This window comes from Gopherus flavomarginatus, chromosome 8, assembly GCF_025201925.1.
Source record: "Gopherus flavomarginatus isolate rGopFla2 chromosome 8, rGopFla2.mat.asm, whole genome shotgun sequence".
NCBI lineage: Eukaryota > Metazoa > Chordata > Testudines > Testudinidae > Gopherus > Gopherus flavomarginatus.
In genome coordinates, this window is record NC_066624.1 from 793,804 (window position 1) to 811,380 (window position 17,577).

A 17,577-nucleotide genomic window follows, 5' to 3' on the forward strand; every position below is an offset into this window, starting at 1 on the left:
AAACTCCCCTGTTTACAGCTCTGTTTGCTGGCTCCTGTGCTGCTGCCTGACAGGCTGGCTCCTTATATAGGACCCCTAATCAGGTAAGCCCCGCCCCCTAATCAGGGCTCCGCTGCTCTCCCAGCACACTGCCCCTAGCAGCCTACACACACACACACACACACACACACTACACAATACAATCCACAAACTACAAACTACAAAAACCTGCTCCTCCAACAGAACTCCCACCTGTGTATCACTTCTGGGACTTGATGCTCTGCTCAAATAACAGACACTCTGGTACCAGCTCCTGGGGCTTAGGATAGCAGTACTATCAAAATTCCACATGCTTCTGGAAAGGTGGAGATAAAGTCTGTCAAACCCAGACCTCTACGCCTCTTCTGCCTAGCTCCACACCGCTCCTTGATGTGAAATAGGTGTGGACCAATATGGCACTGAAAGGTGATGCCTAGGTGATGAGGTTGGAAGCTGAATTATCCTCTGGGCTTTTCTCTTTTAAACAGAACACCCGTAACCCCTAGTTCTGTGCAGCACCCCTGCCACACAGAAACCCAAACACTGCTACCGCCACCAGGTAGTTGCACAGCATGAGCTGCGCTGGGCCAGCTAACTACCCTGGAGTTCCCATCAATCATCTAACCTGAAGAAAACTTAGGAAAATCAGCTAGTGCAGAATTCAGAGACTCACATCAACCAGGAGCATGTCATCAGTGCTCACAGACCACACTGGTTCCCACTCACTATCCAGGTGCAAATTCAGGTGCTGGTTTCAAGACCTATCTGACTTGAGAGCAGGCTACCTTAGAGATCTGCCTCCCCTCAAACTCCAGCCCAACTCCGATACCCTTGCTGATCATCTTTAGATGCAGTGTGCTCCAGGATTGGCTCCTGACTACAGGACTCGCTACAAAATCCAGCCATACAGCATGCTGCTGGACAGACCCTCAGCAGGGCAAACCCAGCCCCAATCCCACACTGGGAAAGCCTGCTGGTCACAGGGGCGTTGCAGAGATGTTTTTTCCCCCCTCTACAAGAGTTATAGTCAAATTCACTGCTCATGAAGGCATCAGCCTGACAGCCCTGGAGACTAACAGTACAGCACAGACAAAAGCAGCGCAAGCATCTCCTGCCCTGGGTCTCATCCTGAACTGGACAGGGAGAAGCATGATTCACCCAATGATTTGTGCTCTCTGCTGAGACTAACCAAATGGGAGTGATCTGTGCCAAGTGGGATGGTGCTTTCAGCGATGTGGATGTGTGCACTTGGAACACAGCAGTCTCCAAGACACACATTAGACTCCAAGACACACACTAGCTGGGATATGTCACTGGGGTTTATCTCTAGCTGCAGTCTCTTTCATACAGTAAGAAGTTGCAAGGTTTCTGCTGGATACAAGACTTTGCCCCAGTTACAGCAAAATGATCTACATGGGAGCATGCCCAGGCTCTCGGAAGGTCCAGCTAGAGAAAAAGGAGCAACCCTTGGAGTGGTGCTTACAGGGAATGTCACACACCTGTGCTCTGGGATCTGATTGGCCCCACATTCACTGCTGGTGCAATCTGGGGGGACGGTTTTACTCTATAAAGACCTTTGATTTAGGGCCCGTCTACACAACAACTTTAAATTCATTGGGTAACCAGTCAGTGACACGGCCAGCTTGAAACATGGCTTGTGTCTATACACAACACAATCACTACTCAGGGAGGCATTGGCCTTGCCGCGAGAAACATAATTTTCTTCCTATAACCCAGTCCACAGGCTTTCTGCAGTGCAGACCTACTAAAATCATGACAGTGTAACCTGCATGGCTGGTCCTCTGTCCTTTTCCACTCTGCAAGAGGGCAATGCATTCTGGGATGCCACCTGAGCTGCTTGTGCCACTCTGTGTGTGTTCTCCAGGCACCCTCCCCATCCCGAGGCTCTATGGGAGAGCAGCTCTGACTTTCAGGAATGCACTGACATAGCAAGGTAGCACAGTAGGTGAGTCCACACAGCAGTTCTTTATACAACTCAGCCCTGTTTATTGGAACCAGGACAGAAGAGAGATTCACGAGCTGGTTACAAAAATGATTATAGTTGTGCTGTAAACGGGTCCTTAGAGACAGCCTCTCTCTGTACTTTCACATTATCCCCTGGAGCCACGTGCACTAGAAGCCCCTCAGACTGGACTAACTGGGGCACTCAGCCCTAGAATTCACTTCCTTCACTGCAGGAGGACGACATGCTGCAAGGCCTAAGCTGTTTGCTCAGGCATTCTCAGAGGGACCAGGGCGATATGTGGTTAGGCTGATGGACATAGGTGCTAACTCTGTGGGTGCTCTGGGGCTGGAACACCCATGGGGAAAAATTAGTGGGTGCTCTGGACCCACCAGCAGGCAAACTCCCCTCACCCTGCCTCTTCTCATCCCCCACCCTGTGTGCCACGTCCCTGTTCCTCCACCTACCTCCCAGCGCTTCCCGCTGCTAAACAACAGTTTGGCGGCGCTTAGGACTTTCTGGGAGGGAGGGGGGAGAAGCAGGGACTTGGAGGCAGGTGGTGCAATGGGGGCAGGAAGGGGCATGGACTTTGGGGAAAGGTTGGAATGGTGGTGGGGTGAGGGTGGGGGCAGGGGTGGGGTCGAGCACCCACCAGAAACAGTGGAAGTCGGTGCCTATGCTGATGGATAGCATTAATGTTGGCTGTTATTTAGCATGGACTCTTCTAGAGGCTGATTGTAAATGCACTTTTTACATAGGAAAGATAAAGCATGACTTCTGCAGTGGCATAGGTGTTCCTGGTGCTTTCCAGATATGTCCTGCGAAGTGCACATTCTAGAGATCTATGTAAAGAAATCCAATCAACTAAATCCACACAAGCCTACCATGTGGTTGGTACTGAGCACTGCCGGATTTCAACCTGGAACCTAGAAGTGAAAGGCTCCATAACTCAATCAGGCAACCAGTTATGTCATGATACAGGGTGGAAATGGTGACCTAGACGGGAAAAGGACCATTTACCCTAGTCACCAACCACCCTGCGCTTCCGAATTCTTTTTCTTGACTGTCATTATGGCTCTCAACACCTTGGAGAAACTCTGCAATCTCACTTGCATCTCACTGGCTCGGTGTAGAATGCAGCCCCAGTGAAGCATATACAAGCACTGGAAGGAATGTGTAATAGCCCATAAAGGAATATCTGATAGTCCCTGCAGTGTCAAGTTCATAAGGAAAAGAACGCTGGGATGCAAAGGAAGAATTTAGTAGGAGTCAGAATCCAATTTTAAATTGTATTTAGAAAACTGCAAACTGATGGCATCACCGTGTTAGATGGTTTTGCTGCACTGAGATGTGGTCATTGGGGCAGGGTTCAATGCACCTAGGCACAGCCATGGCTGGGCTGCATCCTAGGAAGTAAGGCAGCATATGTTTGCATACAGCATTCCTTTGGGGAGGGCTCTGGCTTGGGTGTTTAATAATTTAATTGCCAGTTTTATTATATAAAATTACTGACGTGATCCCTACAACAGCAGGGTGGCCTGGAGGGATACACTGCCTTGCTGGGGCTCTGGCAGCATCCCACATGGCAGTGCTCAATAAAAAAAGTCTCTCACTGACCATGTCCTGAATAAAGCACCTCCCTGGCTGCCTCATTAGGCACGAGCTCCAGAATTTATACTCCCGTTGAGATAGTTGGGAGCCAACAACGACGGAGGCAGTGGCATTGACACAGTGGTACATACAGAAAAGCAGACCTGACGCATTGGGGAGAGCTGCCCGATAGCCTTCATAGACACTGTTGCCCTGGCCCCTCCGTCTGCAACAGGTCTAGAAGGCTGCTCACTTGGTTGGTATTACTGTGTGCTCCTCTCTCTGCCAGCTATGGTCATAAGAACATAGGACTGATTATACTGGGTCAGACCAATGGTCCATCTAGTCACGTATCCTGTCTTCTGAAAGTGGCCAGTGCCAGATGCTTCAGAGGGAATGAACAGAACAGGGCAGTTAATGCATGATCCAAACTCAGCTTCTGGCAGTCAGAGGCTTAGGGACACCCAGACATGGGGTTGCATCTCTGACCATCTTGGCTAATAGCCATTGATGGACCTGTCCTCCATTAACTTACCTAATTCTTTTTTGAACTCCGTTATAGTTTTGGCCTTCACAACATCCCCTGGCAATGAGTTCCACAGGGTGGCTGTGCTTTGAGTGAAGAAGTACTTCCTTATGTTTGTTTTAAACCTGTAGCCTATTAATTTTATTGGGTGACCCCTGGTTCTTATGTTATGTGAAGGGATAAATAATACTTCCTTAATCACTTTCTCCACACCATTCATGATTTTATAGTCCTCTATCATATCCCCACTCTTAATCATCTCTTTTCTAAGCTGAACAGTCCCAGTCTTTTTAATCTCTCCTCATGTGGAAGCTGTTCCATACCCATAATGGTTTCTATTGCCTCTCTCTATCCTTTTTCCATTTCTAATGCACCTTTTTTGAGATGGGGAAACCAGATCTGCAGACAGTATTTAAGGTGTGGGAGTACCATGGATCTATATAGTGGCATTATGATATTTACTGTTTTACTAGATATCCCTTTCTTAATGGTTCCATTCTGTTTGCTTTTTTGACCACCACTGCACTTTGAGCAGATGTTTTCAGAGCACTATCCACAATGACTCCAGGATCTCTTTCTTGAGTGGTAACAGCTAATTTAGACCCCATCATTTGGTATGAATAGTTGGGATTATGTTTTTCAATGTGCATTACGTTGCATTTATCAACAATAAATTTCATCTGCCATTTTGTTGCCCAGTCATCAGTTTTATGAGATTCCCTTTGTAACTCTTTGAGGTCTGCCTGGGACTTCACTATCTCAAGTAACTTTGTATCATCTGAAAACTTGGCCACCTCACTGTTTACTCCTTTTTCCAGATTATTTATGAATATGTTGAATAGTAAAGGTCCCAGTAAAGATCCCTGGAGGACACCATTATTTACCCCTTTCCATTCTGAAAACTGACCATTTATCTCCACCCTTTATTTCCTGTCTTTTAACCAGTTACTGATCCATGAGAGAACCTACCCTCTTATCCCATGACAGCTTACTTTGCTTAAGAGCTTTTGGGGAGGGACCTTGTCAAAGGCTTTCCAAAAGTCTAAGTACACTCTATCCACTGGATCACCCTTGTCCACGTTTGTTGATCCCCTCAAAGAATTCTAATAGATTGGTGAGGCATGATTTCCCTTTACAAAGTCATGCTGGCTCTTCCCCAACAATCTGTGTTCACAGAGAGATGATGTATAAAGAGACAGAGAAGCCTGCGCTTGCTCTCCCCTTGCTATCACTTTACACCAGGGCCTGTTCTATGGAGAAAGACACTTCGGATGGGGCAGGGAGAAGAGGTAAGAAAAACGAAGAGTACTAATTTCTTACTAGAGAGTTGCTGTTGAAGCTGTCGGACCAGGGCAGCTGTTTGCTGCTGCTGCTGTGTCTGCTGGAGACCCTGGCGCTGGAACTAGAGAGAGAGAAACATAATTAACAAGTGCCACTAGGCTGGTGGGGACTCAGCGTTCACACAAGCAGCCAGCAAACGCTCCCCGTGCTAGGCAGCAGCTAGCGGGGTGGAGAAGGAGAGTGCTGCAGGGACCAGGTAGGAGGATCTATGGATGGTTAGGCTGTGATGAATGACTCTTTCCCTCTAGCTCTGTGACACACTTACAATGGGCTGTTGAGGAGGAAGAGCCTGCATCCCCAGGCCAGGAGGCTGGCCCTGGGCTTGTGGCTGAGGGACTGTGGACACCTGTGGCTGTTGCTGTGGTGGTGCCTGTTGCTGCTGTTGCTGCTGCTGTTGCTGCTGTTGTTGTTGCTGCTGCTGTTGCTGCTGAAAAAGAAGCAGCAGAAGAGACCATTAGGGATGTGTCATGGGGAGGGCTACACAATAAGACAGGCAGCCTAGGGAATATTACAGGAAAAAATCTGTGAATCAATAAACAAACAGTGACCTTCCCTGGCTGCTCCTCAACCTAACCATTTGATGTGGTTTTCTTACAGGTGCCATGGCAGAAGTGACTTCCCTCAAGTCACAGAGAATCTGTGGCAGGGCTCAGAACAGAGCCTAGATCATCCAAATCCCTGTGTCCTGTGCCTTAACCATAAGGTCAGCTGTCCTCTCTACAAAGCTTGCAGTGGCACCTGACATGGCCCAGCACAGGAAGTTAGTTGAGTCTATGCTGTCTGTGGCGTCACAATCAAAGAGCCATGTTTGAATGAACTTTATTGATGGTGATGTCTGGGAAAAGTCTGGACCCGCTTTTTTTCTTTAATTGAAAAAGCGAAGAACAAAATAAAAGGGTAAACATGCGTGCTATCTTGTGTGCAAGAAGAAATTACTCACCTTGTGCAGTAACGATGGTTCTTCGAGATGTGTGTCCCTGCGGTGCTCCACTGTAGGTGTGTCTGCGTCCCTGCCTGCTGATTGGAGAGCTTTGGTAGCAGTGCCCATTCAGCTTGCGCATGCACTGCCTCACCCCCTCATGCCCTGCCACGAGGCTAATCAGTGTTGCTCAGGTGAACCCCCTCCTCAGTTCCTTCTCTACTGCAAAGTGAATGATGAAAACTCCGAAGTAGAAGGGAGGAGAGTGGGTCGTGGAGCACCCATAGGGACACACATCTGCACAAGGTGAGTAACTTCTTCTAGTAATGTTCCTGTGGTTTCTCCATTGTAGGTGACTCCCAAGCAGTATCCCCTACTGGAGGCTGTGGCTTTGAAGTCGAGTCTGATGGATGATAGTACCATGGTACCAAATCTGGCATCTGCAGCAGCGTCCCCAAGGATGGCATAATGTTCAGCAAATGTATGTGCAGATGCCAAGATAACTGCTCTGTAGATTTCTGATATAGGGATACCCTGGGAGAAGGCGACTGAGGAGGAAACCGATCTCACAGAATGTGAGAGATTGTAGATGGGGTGCCAAACTGCACATCTGATAACCGAGTTTGATAGTTTGAGACTTATTTAGAGAATTTTTGAGCTGAAATTGCTATGCCTCTAGCCCTGTCCATGACAGAGAAGAAGAGTCTTGGAGATTTTCTAAAAACTCTTGTCCTGTCCAAATAATAAACCACAGCTCTCCTTACATCGAGTGTATGGAGGATGAATTGGCCTGTTATGCTGGTGAGGCTTGGGTTAAAAGGTTGGAAGGTGAACGAGCTGGTTCACGTGAAATGTGGAAGTCACCTTGGGAGTGAACTTCGGATGTGGTCTAAGCAAGACTTTGTCAGGGAAGGACACTGTGAAGGGGGAATGCGCCATAAAGGTTGCTATCTCCCCGCCAAGGTAATGGTGATAAAGAATGCTGTCTGTGACACTGCACCCCATATTCTTCATAGTGACATTATTATGACAAGGTGTAGTGGGCCGTTGTGGCTCCCCTCCTCACCGGAGAGGGTCGAGCCCCGCCGGAGGCCAGAGTGGGAGGAGCTACGGAGCTCTGAGCCCGCCCCTCAAAGGGTCAGGCGGCGACTCAGAACTACAAAAGCCGGCCCTCAGAGCTCAGTCAGGCCCCAACAGCCGGAGAGATCAGACATACCTCAGGGAGCTCAAGACTGGGAGACTCCGGCGACCCAGGGGAGCCACCCAGACTGGCTTCCCTGTGCTCGTTACCGGGAGGAGCTGCCTGAGCTTCCCCCCCCTGCTACCCAGAGGAGCCGCCGGCGCTACCCCACCCCTGCTACCCGGAGGAGCCGCCGGCGCTACCCTGGCCTTGTTATCCCGAGGAATTCCCGGACCTACCACCCAGCCCTGGTCGCGATGAGCCTATGCTCGTGGACCCTTCAGAGGCAGACGCTAGGACCCAGGTAGGTCCCGGGGGGAGTACGGAAGCAGCCCAGGGGCAGCCGACCCCAGCCAGGCTGCAGAGTTGCTGAAGCCTATGTCAGTGTGTTGCGGTCAGGATCCTCACTGACTGACCAGCGGAGGGACAGCCGCTGTTAGGGCCCGGGCTGGGACACAGTGGAGTGGGAGGGCCTGCGTCCCCTGTGCCACCCCACTCCTGGGTGGCAGACTCCCCTTCTCCCTGGCCGGAGGAGACCAAAGCCTGAGCTTACTGACTCAGCGTTTGCTGCCCCGCCCTGACCAAGGGCTGGGCCTTAATCTATTGCTAGTACTACTCAGTCCTGACCCAGGCCTGAGCTTACTGACTCTGTGTTTGCTGTCCGCCTTGGCGTAGGGCCCGGCGCTGAGCGGCTGGTACAGCAGCCCTGCCAGAGGGCCTGAGTCCCTTGCCTGCCGGACGGACAAGCACCGCAAGGACCGCCAGGTTAGATTCCCGGACCAACTGGAGAGGAGTGGGCCGGCGTGGCTCCCCTCCTCACCGGAGAGGGTCAAGCCCCAGCCACACCCGCTTACACGTGGTACCAGAAGTGGGAAGCCGACCCCTGACTCCTGTGAGAAGGGGCCGGAGGGGACATCACCCTCCCCTAGAGGCTCATGGAGATGGAGCGGTTGTTCCAGTTGCTGGCGTAGAATCAGGACCGGCAGCAGGCCGCCCAGCTCCAGCAGCAGCGGCAGCAGCAGGCCGCCCAGCTCGAACAGCAGCAGCAGCTGATGCAGCAGCTCAGAACTCAGTTGCAGCAGCTGGTGGCCGCGTTACCCCGCTCCGGAGAAGTGCCAGCAGGAGGTGGCGCTGAGGCACCCCATGCTGCTGCCCCAGTACAACTCACCAAGATGGGCCCCGACGATGACCCCGAGGTGTTCCTGGTGACCTTCGAATGGGTGGCCCCCATCGCTGGATGGGCCCGGGACCAATGGGCCACCCTTCTGGCCCCGTACCTGACTGGGACCGCTCAGACGGCATACCGGGGGCTGGCGATGGACGAAGCCAGGGATTATGACCGAGTCAAGGCTGCGATTTTGGATGCCCTAGAAGTTAGCCCCCAGACCTTCCGGCAGCAGTTCCGGGGCCAGACGTATCCCCCAGGCGCTCGACCTCGGCTGGTGGCCCAAGCCCTGAAGGAGACCTGCCGCCAATGGCTACAGTCTGAAACAAGGACGGCAGAGGAGGTCACCGAGAGTCGTCCTAGAGCAGTTCGTGCTCACTCTGCCAGCTCGAGGACGATCCTGGGTGCTCCGACACTGGCCGCTGCCGTCTCGCTTATGGAGGACTTTCTCGCGGCCGAAACCTCTGTGGGACCCGCCTTCCGGCCTCCACACCCCGGACTCGAACGCCCTACCCCAGACAGAAGGGGGGACAACCTGACCGGGCCGCAAAACCCTGGCCGCGGGCAGGACACCCGCCCGGGGCCTCGTGCCCGATGCCTGGATCGGGCCTCTCGGTCCGCAACGGCCTCCTCTAGGCCAGGGCGCATCGGAGCCCCCCCAGAAGTCCTAGGGGAGCTCCATCCAGGGCAGCCGCCCTGAACTCGGACCCTGTTTTTGTTGTGGGCAGGCTGGACACCTGCAGCGTGACTGCGCAAAAATGGACTGCAGCTTTGGGTAGGTCTGTGCAGGGGACACCCGGGCCCGGTTGCCCCAGGCTCCCAAGCTCACGGTCCCGGTAGTCGTCGGGGACCAGGCAACCCAGGCGTTGATCGACTCCGGCTGCAGCCAGACGTTGGTCCGGCAGGCTCTGGGGCCCCCGGCAAACCCCCGCTTGGGAACGATACACTTGCAGTGCATCCATGGGAACATCAGGCCGTACCCTAATGCTTGTGTCCTGCTGACGGTAGCTGGCGTTACCCAACAAGTCGTGATCGGCCTAGCTCCACGCCTGCCATACCTGGTGATCCTGGGGTGGGACTGGCCCACCTTCGAGGAAGTCCTCCGGACGACACCGGCGCTGGAAGCAGAACGACCAGCGGCCCGACTGGAGGAAGTAGATGGGGCTCCGGGGACCAATGCTGGGAATGAGGAAACCGATAACCCTCGGCTGGAGCCCGCAGTCGAGCCCCTCCTTCATACCAACTTTTGCTCGGACCAGAGGGCTGATCCTACCCTTAGTCGGGCCTATGAGCAACTCGCGGCCGTCGATGGGACCATCATCGACCCTCAGCGCGCAACCCAGTGGCCCCACTTTGAAGTGCGCCGGCACCATCTCTACCGGATCGACCGGGACTCCCGCACGAAAGAACTCCAAACGCAGCTGCTGGTACCGCGGTGTCACCGGTGAGCTGTGATGAAGCTGGCCCATGATGTCCCAGCTGCTGGGCATCTGGGCCATGAGAAGACCCTTGCCCGGATCTTGATGCGGTTCTTCTGGCCCGGTGTTCACCAGGAGGTGAAGAACTATTGTAGTTCCTGCCCAGAGTGCTAGTTAGCTGCGCCGTCGCGCGTGCCCAAGGCACCCCTGGTCCCCATGCCTATAATTGAGACTCCCTTCGAACAAGTGGCCATGGACCTGGTGGGCCCGCTCCCGAAAAGTAATGCCAGATTCCAGTATGTCCTGGTCATCATCGACTACGCCACACGTTTCCCCGAGGCCATCCCGCTACGGAGCACCACCGTCCTGACCATCGCCGGGGAACTGGTGAAAGTCTTTGCGCAGGTGGGCCTGCCCCGAGAAATTCTAACCGACCAAGGCACCAATTTCACCTCCAGGCTGTTACAACAGGTCTGCAAGCTCCTAGGGGTAAAACAACTACGCACCTCCATCTACTACCCGCAGACGGACGGGCTGGTGGAGAGGTTCAACCGGACCCTCAAGGAGATGTTGCGAAGTTCCCCCAGGAGGAACTACGCCAGTGGGACCAGTTGCTCCCTACCCTGATGCTAGCCGTCCGGGAGGTGCCCCAGTCCTCAACCAAGTTTTCCCCATTTGAGCCGCCCATGGGGCCCTGCTGGACTTGATGCGGGAAACTTGGGAGCAGTCCCCCTCTCCAACCCAGGGACTCCTGAAGTATGTCCTTCAACTACAGGACTACTTCGCCCAGGCGGGGACCCTAGCTCTGGAAAACTTGAAGGCTGCTCAGGACAGGCAGGAACGGACATATAACCAGGAAGCCCAGGTGCATGACTTTGAACCCGGGGACCGGGTTCTGCTTCTTCTACCCTCGAGTCGAAACTACTGACCCATTGGCAGGGGCCCTACGAGGTGGCTCGGAAGGTTGGGCCCATCACCTACGAAATCCACCAACCCTACCGGCATAAGAAGACCCAGCGATACCATGTAAACCTGTTGAAACCATGGCGAGACCGGGAGGGCCTATTGATTAATCTTTGCCCACCTGAGCCGGAGCTGGGCCCCCGAGCACCCCAGGCTGATGACCTCGCTGCTCCCCTGCTCCGTGACACCCTGATTGGAGAGGAGCGCAAGCAGGCCAAATGTCTCCTCCAGGCTTTCCAAGGAACCTTCACGGCCCTACGAGGGTACATGAGCTTGATCTACCACTATATCCAGACCGAGTCGGGGAAGGTAATCCGGGAAATGACTAGGCCACTGCCGTACCGGATGTGCCAGGAGGTGGAGGAGGAGGTGGTGCAGACCATGCTGGCCCTGGGAGTCATCGAACCGTCTCGGAGTGAGTGGCGTAGCGCGATGGTCTTGGTGCCCAAGCCCAATGGCACCCGCCAGTTTTGTATAGACTTCCAGCAGGTGAATGCCATCTCATGATTCGATGCCTACCCCATGCCGCGTGTGGACAAGCTGCTGGGCCGCCTCGGGGAGGCCCAGTTCATCACCACCCTCGACCTCAGCAAGGGGTATTGGCAAATTCCACTCGAGGAGATCTCCAAGGAAAAGATTGCGTTCGCTACCCCGACGGGACTCTACCAGTTTACGTGGATGCCTTTCTGCCTCCATGGGGCCCCGGCGACCTTCCAGCGGCTGATGGACCACCTACTGCTGACCCATCAAGACTATTCCGCCGCGTATCTAGATGACGTTGTGATCTATAGCCGCAGCTGGGAAGACCACCTAGAGCGAGTGGCAGCGGTCCTGCGGTCCCTGCAACAGGCGGGACTAACCGCCAACCCAAAAAAACGCCGCATCGGATGGCAGGAGGCACCGTATCTGGGATACACTATCGGGGGAGGCCGTGTGAAGCCCCTCGTCGGGAAAGTACAAGCCCTGGCCACTCGCCCGACGCCCACCACAAAACGCCATATCCGGCAGTTCCAAAAGTTGGTTCCCAGACCAGTCTGTGGAAAAATACTGACATCCCAAGATGGAGACCAGCATCATGGGGCCTGGTCACATGTCCTTGTATAGTCATAGCAGCCATCACTCACAGGCTGTCTGTGTTCTCAGTAAGGCTCACCAGGTGGGAGATAAGCTTCTCTTAATGCCTATTGCTCTCCCTAATGGCACATTCACCTGAATAGGCCCTTTCCAACCAGCTGTCTAGACTGAAAGCATCTTGTCTAGTGGGTGTTACCCAGGTGTAATGACATTTGAAATGTAGATACATAGTCCACATTCATAACAAAAATGATACACGCATACAAATAGAACAATCATATTAAGCAAATCATACCTTTTCCAATGACACCTTACATGACTTACCTTGCATAAAATGCATCATAATTATGCTATAACCATATGTAAGCGGGTGTGGCCGGGGCTTGACCCTCTCCGGTGAGGAGGGGAGCCACGCCAGCCCACTCCACTCTAGTTGGTCCGGGAAACTAACCCGACGGTCCTTGCAGTGCTTGTCTGTCCGGCGGGCAAGGGGCTGAAGCCCTCCGGCAGGGCTCCTGTACCAGCCGCTCAGCGCCGGGCCCTACGCCAAGGCGGACAGCAAACACAGAGTCAGTAAGCTCAAGCCTAGGTCAGGACTGAGTAGTACTAGCAATAGATTAAGGCCCAGCCCTTGGTCAGGGTGGGGCAGCAAACGCTGAGTCAGTAAGCTCAGGCTTTGGCCTCCTCCGGCCAGGGAGAAGGGGAGTCTGCCACCCAGGAGTTGGGTGGCAGGGGGGAAGCAGGCCCTCCCACTCCACTGCGTCCCAGCCCGGGGCCCTAACAGCAGCTATCACTCCGCTGGTCAGTCAGTGAGGATCCTGACCGCAACACACTGACATAGGCGCCGGCAACTCCACAGCCTGACTGGGGTCAGCTGCCCCCGGGCTGCTTCCGTACTCCCCCTCGGGACCTACCTGGGTCCTAACGTCGGCCTCTGAAGGGTCCACGAGCATAGGCTCATCGCGACCGGGGCTGGGTAGTGGGTCCAGGAGTTCCTCGGGATAACAAGGCCAGAGTAGCGCCGGCGGCTCCTCCGGGTAGCAGCAGGCACGGGGAAGCCTCGTCGGCTCCTCCGGGTAGCAGGGGCGGGGTAGCGCCAGCAGCTCCTTTGGGCAGCAAGGGGCATGGTAGCGCCGGTGGCTCCTCCAGATAGCGAGCGCGGGGAAGTTCAGGCAGCTCCTCCAGATAGCGAGCCCGGGGAAGCTCAGGCAGCTCCACCCGGTAGCGAGCACGGGGAAGCCAGTCTGGGTGGCTCCCCTGGGTCGCCGGAGTCTCCCAGTCTCAAGCTCCCTGAGGTACATCTGATCTCTCTGGCTGTTGGGGCCTGACTGAGCTCTGAGGGCCAGCCTTTATAGTTCCGGGTCGCCGCCTGACCCTTTGAGGGGCGGGCTCAGAGCTCCATAGCTCCACCCACTCTGGCCTCCGGTGGGGCTCAACCTTCTCCAGTGAGGAGGGGAGCCACGCTGGCCAACTACACCCCCCTCCCTCCCCAAGTCTGGCTCCCGCTCGCCGGGGTCAGACCCGTCCATTCCTCCAAGGCTGGACATAAAGTCCGCGTTCGCATGGTCCTTACCGGCCCGATGTTGGATGGTAAACGCATAGGGTTGTAAGGTCAGGTACCACTGCATGAGTCGGGCATTATTATTTTTCATATTCATCAACCATCGGAGGGGGGCATGGTCAGTGACCAGCGTGAATGGGGCCCCAAGGAGGTAGTAGTGTAGGGCATCACAGGCCCACTTTATAACCAGTGCCTCTTTCTCAATCACCGCGTAGTTCTTCTCCCGCGGAAACAATTTTCGGCTGAGATACAGCACTGGATGGTCCTCCCGATCAACTTCTTGGGACAGGACGGCCCCCAGCCCCACCTCTGAGGCATCCGTCTGTAGGGTGAGCCTCTGGTGGAAATCCGGGCTGTATAGCACTGGCTCTTGGCAAAGGCATGTCTGGAGGGTCCGGAAGGCCTCCTCACATTCTGAGGACCATCGTATCTGCCGAGGGCTGTTCTTTGTCAGCAGTCCGGTTAAGGGTGCCGCGATGGAGGCAAACTGGGGGATGAACCGCCGATAGTACCCAACAAGCCCCAGGAACAAAGGGTTGCCACCATATGCAAAAGCTATATGAGGCAGGGAGTGACATCATCTGGAGTTCTTCACTCCTCACACAGGAAGATTCCTGGAAACATCTGAGGAACAAAGACTGAACTGGAGGAAGTACTGGACCAAGGCCAAAGGGATTTCTAGCCTGTGTATGAAACACCTGGGGATTCCAAGCTGCAAAGCAAGTGCAATTTGCCCCTTAAGACTCTGCAACCTGCTTGTATCATCTCTTAGGGTGAGAATCTGCTAATTCATATCCAATCTATTTAGTATATTAAGCTTAGTTTGTGTTTTTTGTTTATTTGCTAGGTTATCTGCTTTGATCTATATCTTTGACCATATCGGTGCACATAACAAAATTCATTCCGTACACATGTGGGAAAAATTAGAGGGAACACTGTTTAGGACTACAGGTAGAGTGGCTGCATCCAGGGTAACTCTCTTGAACTGGCACCAGACCTGGAATCTAGTCCACTTCTATAGGTAAGTACGATGGGTAGCCACTTTCCTAGTGTGCAATAACACTTCCTGTACCTCTTCAGAGCATGATGTTTCTATGTGTTGGAACCATGAAGGAACCAGGCTTTGAGCCATAGTATCCATAAGTTGGGATGGAAAATGTTTCTCTCATTCTGCAAGAGGAGGTAAGGAGTTGTTGGAAGAGTCATTGGTGGACACAGCACCAGTTGTGACAGGTAAGGGTACCATGTTTGTTTGGGTCAGGTGGGAGCAAATCGGTATGATGTTTGCTTTTTCTCTTTTTATTTTCAACAGGAATTTCAGCAATAGAGGAAAAGGGAGAAAGGTGGAAAGAAGGCTCTTGTTTCACGAGAGGAGGCAAGCATCCCCCATAGAGTGCTGGCCAATGGCTACTCTGGAGCAGTACCACTGACACTTCTTGTTCTGGTAAGTAGCGAACAAGGCTATTATCAGTGTCCCCCATTGTCGGAATATGTCAGAGTACCACTGAGTCTATCTCCCACTTGTGGTTGTGTGGGAATTTGCGGCTGAGACTGTCCGCTATCGTGTTGTGTATTCTTGGTAGTTAAGCTGCTGATATTGTAACATTGTAGGAAATAAACCAGTTCCATAGCTTTAGTGCTTCCACTGGTGCTTTCTTGATGGTTTATGTAATACATGCATGCTACATTGTCCGTCATGACTTTTGTGCATGTGCCTCCGATCAGCAGAAGGAAACGAACACACACGTTCCTGACTGCTCTAACTTTGAGTAGATTGATGTTAAGACACGTCTCGGAGGAAGACCATTTGTCCTGCACTGTGAGATCGTTGAGATGTGCGCCCCATCCTATCAGAGATGCATCAGTGGTGAGAAATAGTGATGGGGAAGGCTGAGTGAACGGGATTCCCATCCAGGCGTTTGCTGGTCTTTCCATGGATCCAAGGATTGTTTGATTTTGGTGGGAATCAATAAGAGTTTATGTATATTGTCTTTGTTTGGTCTGTAAACTGAATGGAACTATAATTGAAGGCATCTCATGTGAAGTCCGGCCTGAGCTATCATCTGTGTGCCTGTGGCCATGTGCCCCAGAAGTTGAAGCCAATATTTGAGGGCTGGAGTGCACTGTCTCTATAAGTGTGGACAGACTGAAGAACCTGTATTGTGGGAGAAGCGCTCTTGCTCATAATCAACATTGGCTCCTATGAATTCTAGTCTCTGTACCAGTATTAATGTTGATTTTTTGCATTGATTTGTAGGTCCAGATTCTTGAACAGATCCAGAGCGATACTGGTAACTCACTGGGTTTTAATGAAGAAATGCGCCCTGAACAGACAATCGTCCAGGTAAGGGTAGATCATAATGCCCTGGGAATGTAGGTGAGCTGCCACCACAAACAGGATCTTGAAGACTACTCTGGGGGCCAATGAGAGAGCAAAAGGGAGTACTCTATACTGGTAGTGATCCTGGCTTAGTGTCAATCTGAGATATCTTCTGTGACACAGTATGATTGAAATGTGGAAGTAGGCATCTTGGAGGTCAAGGGACATGAACCAGTCACCTTTTTCTAATGATGGAATAATAAAGGGACCCTTTTGAACTTCTGAGCCGTGACATATTTTTTGAGCACCCTGAGGTATAGTATGGGTCTCCAACTTTGCTTTTTCTTGGGTATCAGATAATAGCGAGTAAAAGTCTTTGCGTCTTAGATGTACTGGTTTTATGGATCCTGCACTGAGGAGATGGTCTCTACCTTGTCGTAATAGTTTCTTATGAGAAGGGTCACTGAAGAGGGATGCGGAAGGGTGTTTGGGGGGGAGGGGAAACAGATGGAGTACCAATCTCAAATAATCTCCAGTACTCATTTGTCAGAGGTTATCCGTTCCCAGGTGCTGCAGAATGGATCAAGATGCAGGCATCCATAGGGATGAGAGGGGTTTTCAAACATTGGATAATATTGAAGAGATTGGTCTGATGGCACCTCAACCAACCCAACAAAACTGTCATTTTGAGATGGATAGCTAGGAAGAAGTAGGTTGAGGGCCTGAAGATTTCTGTTTGGAGAACCTGGACTTCTTTATTGGGAGTTCATACAAGCATTGAGATGAATATTATGACAAGTGGGGGAAACAAAGGTGTGTAGATTCTGAGCAATCAAAGAGTAGCCCTGGAATCTTTTAAAGTGTGAAGGGAAGTGTCCGTCTTTTCCATAAAGAGCTTTGTATCTTCAAAGAGAAGGTCATCTATGGTTGTTTGCACTTCTTTGGGGAAACCGAATAACTGGAGACAAGAAACTCATCTCATCGCGACAGCAGTGAAGATGGAACGTGCTGTCGTGTCAGCTGCATCGAGTGCAGACTGGAGTGACATCTTTGCCACTTGCTGGCCTCCATTAATTATGGCTTTGAATTGGTCCTTGTGAGAATCTGGGAGCTGCTCAATAAAGGACCTGAATTTTGAGTAGTTGATGTAATCATATTTTGCCATTAAGGGTTGATAGTTTGCAATACAGAACTGTAAAGTGCTGATGAGTATATTTTTCTCCCCAAAAGATAGAGGCGCTTCCCGTCCCAGTCATAGGGGCCAGATTTCAGATGATGCTGATGGCCTCTTGAGCTCAGCATGTCCACAATGATTGAATTAGGCGGAGTGGAGTGGGGGAGAAGGGAAATTCTGTGTCTTTTGCCGGTATGTAACACTTTTTATCAGCCCACTGGCATGTCAGTGGGACCGATGCCAGGGTCTGCCATATGAGTTTGACAGGGTCTAAATAAAATGTCCAATAGTTTATGGTGTGACTCGGTCACCTCTTGTAATTGTAGCTGTAATGCATCTGCCACCCTATGAGCTAGCTCCTGGAA

At 52.4% G+C, this 17,577-nt stretch overlaps 1 protein-coding gene across 4 annotated transcripts in view; it reads right to left on the bottom strand.

The window, feature by feature from the left end:
• The window catches only part of MED12 (mediator complex subunit 12), an 80,761-nt gene that overhangs the window by 5,254 nt on the left and 57,930 nt on the right, over positions 1-17,577 (bottom strand). The window contains exons 42-44 of one of the 4 annotated variants that reach the window (XM_050964874.1): positions 5,704-5,865; positions 5,418-5,499; positions 877-2,907 (exon numbers count right to left, since the gene is read on the bottom strand). In XM_050964874.1, coding sequence (XP_050820831.1) covers positions 2,846-2,907; positions 5,418-5,499; positions 5,704-5,865 — 306 coding nt within the window. In that variant the 3' untranslated portion in view covers positions 877-2,845. Of the gene's footprint in view, positions 1-876; positions 2,908-5,417; positions 5,500-5,703; positions 5,866-17,577 lie in introns of those variants that run through there. The other 3 variants (XM_050964875.1, XM_050964873.1, XM_050964876.1) reach the window with 3 other exon arrangements.